The sequence below is a fragment of the Poecilia reticulata genome, linkage group LG18 (genome assembly GCF_000633615.1).
Source record: "Poecilia reticulata strain Guanapo linkage group LG18, Guppy_female_1.0+MT, whole genome shotgun sequence".
NCBI lineage: Eukaryota > Metazoa > Chordata > Actinopteri > Cyprinodontiformes > Poeciliidae > Poecilia > Poecilia reticulata.
In genome coordinates this window covers 13884214-13888652 of record NC_024348.1, presented here as the reverse complement: position 1 = coordinate 13888652, position 4439 = coordinate 13884214, and the positions used below count along the sequence as shown (strand labels likewise).

Genomic DNA, 4439 nt, shown 5'->3' with positions numbered 1-4439 from the left:
ACACAACAGCTGCTCCAAACACAACAGCTGCTCCAGACACAACAGCTGCTCCAAATACAACAGCAACTGCTCCAAACCCAACAACTAAAACCACAACAAGAGCTGCTTCCACCACTAAAACTATAACCAAACCAAAGACTACTCCAACAACAACACCAACTACTCTTGTGTCTACTACAACTACAACAACAAAAGCCCCTCCTCCAGTGTTTGTTGTTGCAGCAACTATGGTTGAACCATTTGTTGAAGAGCTTAATGACAGAAAAAGTGCGCAGTTCAAAGTTCTTGAAGTAAGAGTGATAGCAGTGGTGAGTAGATCCTTCGAAATTCTTTGGTATTTAAAGTATTTAATCTGAGGATTATTTTACAGTGAATTTTAACATGTTTTCTCTTGTGCAGTATGAAATCATCTACAGTGAAAAATATGGACCTTTATTCGTCCGGTGTTATATCATTGCCTTCAGGTATGTAAGCTTTTTACTTTATTTATTTATTTATTTATTTATTGTATGCTTTATTTATGTTTATAGTGGCAATGACTAACTAGGAACAAAGCAATCTGAAAGACAAATTACACCTAATTTATTATTTCCACCACATACATAAAAGGAGTATTGATCTTGTGTTTTTTCAGACCTGCCTTCACCAGGTTACGAATGAATGGTACTCAAGCAGAGGTGGGCATAGAGTTCAATAACACCATACAGGCTGCGACAATCCCAAAGGCTGAAGATGTTCAAGCAACACTAATGGAGGCTGTGAATAACCCCAACATCACTTTGAATGTCACATTCGACGCGAATTCCATTCAAATATTAAGTAAGAACAAAGTGTTTATAACACCTTAAGCCATATATTTAAAGTTACTCAAGTAATATTACTCCATAATTATATTTCTAGTTATCCTAATTCTCTGTGGAGTAGCATGACACTAAGTCTCTTTAATTTTGTAAAAAGGCAGAAGATTTGTTTGGATTTGTTTCAAGTCCCCAAATCACTTCAAATTGTAATTTTATGAAGGTCTGATACTGCTATCATTAACGTTTGATCAAAACCAGGATATATACTGTATTGGTAAATGATCATTTTGGCACATTTTTGGTCATTAGATATTTTTTAGGAATCAGTTCTGAAAAACATATTTGATTCTTAAATTAATAACACTACTAAATGAGTTTGGGTTTATTAAATGTGAAAATTTAAATAATTTTCTTGTTTTATATTTTTGGCAACGAAACAGTCAGTCAACTCATTGTCAAAAGGAAAAGAAAGACAAGTTTTTTAGTGAGATTTAATCAATCCAGACATTGCAGTTACACATTAACTTGCTCTCGCATAATAGAGAAATTTGAAGGACCACATCATTGTGGTGGAGGTTAGAGTATAGCCACTGCTCCTCTGTATCAAACGGACTAAGCTGAGATGCTTTCTCTGTAACTCTGCTTGGAGTTTATCCAGTCATATTGCACTGGGAGTTACCCTGGTAAAACAAGCTCCTTGTTTTACACTTTGCTTCACACAAAGGGTCTGGACCCTCGGTTATTGAGAAATTATTGATTGCAGGAGTCGTTGATTTTGCTGAAGTTTGAAAACATTGGATTTGACTTTACAGAGTCACCAACGATTGGCAGTGACGCATGTAATGTGCCAGCTCAGTGAAGCTTCCAGGGGAGTAGGGCCACTACATCTTTGCCAGCGGTTTCAAACTTGAACAGAATCCACAGCTCCTGTAAATGATCAGTACTCTATAGTTGAGGGACCAGATCTTCTGTATGAAGCAAAGTGTACAGAACAAGGAACTGGTTTTTACCACGCTAACCTCCTAGTGGAACTTGACTGGAAAACTTCCAAGCAGAGTGAGAAATTTAATTAGCAATCTTTGTCATTGCTAATTATCTTTTAAAATATGATAAAAAAGAGAATAATTTTGTTCATTGATATTTTTTATCACTAGGACTTTCAGGTTAATTTAAACAAAACAATAAATCAAGCAATTCCTATTTTAATTTGTTAACACAATAGTAACTAAATAGAAAATTCAATGACCAAAATATGCACAGACACAAAATATTCAAAAAACACTCACCATGTAGATTATTTCTATTATGATAAATATTTAGTTGATTACTAATTACTTTTACTTTACAAAAAAAATAATAGTTCATGTATTTTATTGGTAAAGAGAAACGATCAATTTAACATTTCACTTTGTTGTTGTTTTTCTGCATGCTAATATGTTGCTTTCAATGCTTGTCTTTGTTTGGCAGGTGTGCCTGCAACTGCAGCCCCAACCGTTAATACAACAGTTTTGCAAAATTCAACAATTACAACCAATGGAACAGATGTAAACATCACTACCGCTGCAGCAACAACGAAGCCTGGAACATCAGCTGCTAACAATGCAACAACTACAGTGACAAACATCACTGCCGTTGCAGCAACAACGAAGCCTGGAACGTCAGCTGCTAGCAATGCAACAACTAAAACACTTACTACAGTTACAACCACCACAACAAAAACCACAGCAGTGGTGCAAACAATAAGGCAGCTGACTTTTAGGTCTCCTGGAGAGATCTTTACAACTGATTTGCTCGACTCAACGTCAACAGCATTTAAAAACCGAGCTGCACTTTTAAAGTCCACTGTGAGTGATTTTCTTTGAAATTTGTAACAGCCAAATGATCACAACATATTTGCTACATAGATTAAGCAATGTGGCAAGTAACTTTTTTGCTTTTTAAATAAATGTACATATTAATTGAGATTCTACTTACCTGGGTTTCCTATTCTGTATAGTGCATGAATAATTCCTATAATGTTTCAAATAAGACTTTAGCATCGAGATTTGATTTAAATTATCTTCTTTCTTCAGCTTGAGCCATTCTACAGGAAATCATTTTCTTCATTCAGTGATCTAACAGTGAAGTCTTTCAGGTAATTCGTTTACGGTATCCTAACTTTAAGATTTTTTTAAAAATTCCTCCAATTCACATTATATGTTTTTTGTTGCGTAGAAACGGCTCAATCATCAATGACATGGAGCTTCGATTTGCTTCTGCATCTGCTCCTACCGGATCCGAAATTGCACAAGTTTTGGTCAACGCAGCTTCAAACATCACTGCCTTCACCGTTGACACTACCAGCATTTTCGTGGATGGAACACGTAAGCTAAAATAAATTCGGATATCAAGATAATTATTTGCATAAATAAAAATCATAAAACATATTTTAAAAACCGTTTTACTATGGAACATTTTGTTGACGTCGTGTTTTTTTTCTCAATGTTTACAGAGGTGTCAAGTGGAGCAAATCACAAGATCAGTCTCATCATGGCTTCCTGTATGGTCCTGTTGTCATGGCTGTTGTCAAGTCAACACTAGCACCTCTGCTAATTTCTAGAAGATAATCTGCTTAAAAATATATTCTAACTTGAAACCACTAAGACATCGTGAAAGGGCATTTTGTTTAAGAGACATAATTAGTCAACATTTTACAAGCAGGTTTCTGCAAATCATCAGTCAAAAACTTAAATAATGATAAAACCACATTTATTATTTGTACAACTTGTGAAGATGTGATTAAGATGTTGTTGGCAGCAAAATTCTGGATCCTTGTGTACTTCCTGCTTCTATCGAGTCATTTCTGTTGTCAAAAGAAGTGACATAGGATTTTAAGCTTTTCCTCTCAAAGTCATTGCACTTTATTCTTATGCAACATTTTATTATTGTGTTCATTATTTATATATTTTTTTAAATACAAATGAAGGAATTACCTGAATTATTAGTAGGTGGCACAATTTATGCAAGCTCTAAAGAATCCTCTATACATGAATGTTGAGGGATAAAAGAGATGTAGAACATCTGAACAAAGATCTTTGTGATTATCTTGTTTTTCTTTTTAACATAAACATGTAAATTAGATTGGGTGTTTATGTATTCAGTATTCTCTGAGGTGTTAAGTAAGCTTATTTCTGTGTATCTGATGAAGAAATGTAATAATAGACAATATCAACATTGAATTAAGTTAATATAAGATCATTGCAATATTTATCTTTAGGGTGAAAGATGTGTTAAAGGGTGTAAAATACAATGTAGTTGTTTCCAATAAATACATTTATATGTAAAAATATTGCTTCTATTCTATTCTGAGCAACACATATACCATTGAGTAGCTACTCATTGGGATGGGTGACAAAGTTACAAAATAAAATCTCTGATTTTTTTCATACTAAATCAGATGTCTGATTTGATTTTTTTTTAATCTTGCTTTTTCTTTTTTTTTTTAAAGAAATTACAAATCACATAAACCATTTTCAAATAAATATTTTAATGATCCTGTATTGGAATTGATCTGAATTCAAAGTCCAAATAAATACAAGCTGTGAAGCATGTTTATAAAACAAGATTGTAGACCTTCGACGGGCTGACACAGCCCTGAAG

General features: G+C 33.9%; 1 protein-coding gene across 1 annotated transcript; it reads left to right on the top strand.

The window, feature by feature from the left end:
* Positions 1 to 50: 50 nt before the first annotated feature.
* Positions 51 to 4152, top strand: LOC103480645 (uncharacterized protein YBL113C-like). The gene is made up of 7 exons (XM_008435664.1): positions 51 to 308; positions 400 to 464; positions 635 to 819; positions 2268 to 2644; positions 2873 to 2934; positions 3015 to 3163; positions 3292 to 4152. Exons 1-7 carry the CDS (start codon positions 228 to 230, stop codon positions 3378 to 3380), a joined length of 1008 nt encoding a protein of 335 aa, XP_008433886.1. The 5' UTR covers positions 51 to 227; the 3' UTR covers positions 3381 to 4152.
* Positions 4153 to 4439: the final 287 nt, after the last annotated feature.

Excerpts from the sequence above, each read along its gene's own strand:
- LOC103480645 (XM_008435664.1), top strand. The coding sequence starts at position 228 with ATGGTTGAACCATTTGTTGAAGAGCTTAATGACAGAAAAAGTGCGCAG. Across the intron at positions 820-2,267 it reads GAATTCCATTCAAATATTAA|GTGTGCCTGCAACTGCAGCC; the intron begins GTAAGAACAAAG and ends TTTGTTTGGCAG. Across the intron at positions 3,164-3,291 it reads CATTTTCGTGGATGGAACAC|AGGTGTCAAGTGGAGCAAAT; the intron begins GTAAGCTAAAAT and ends CAATGTTTACAG.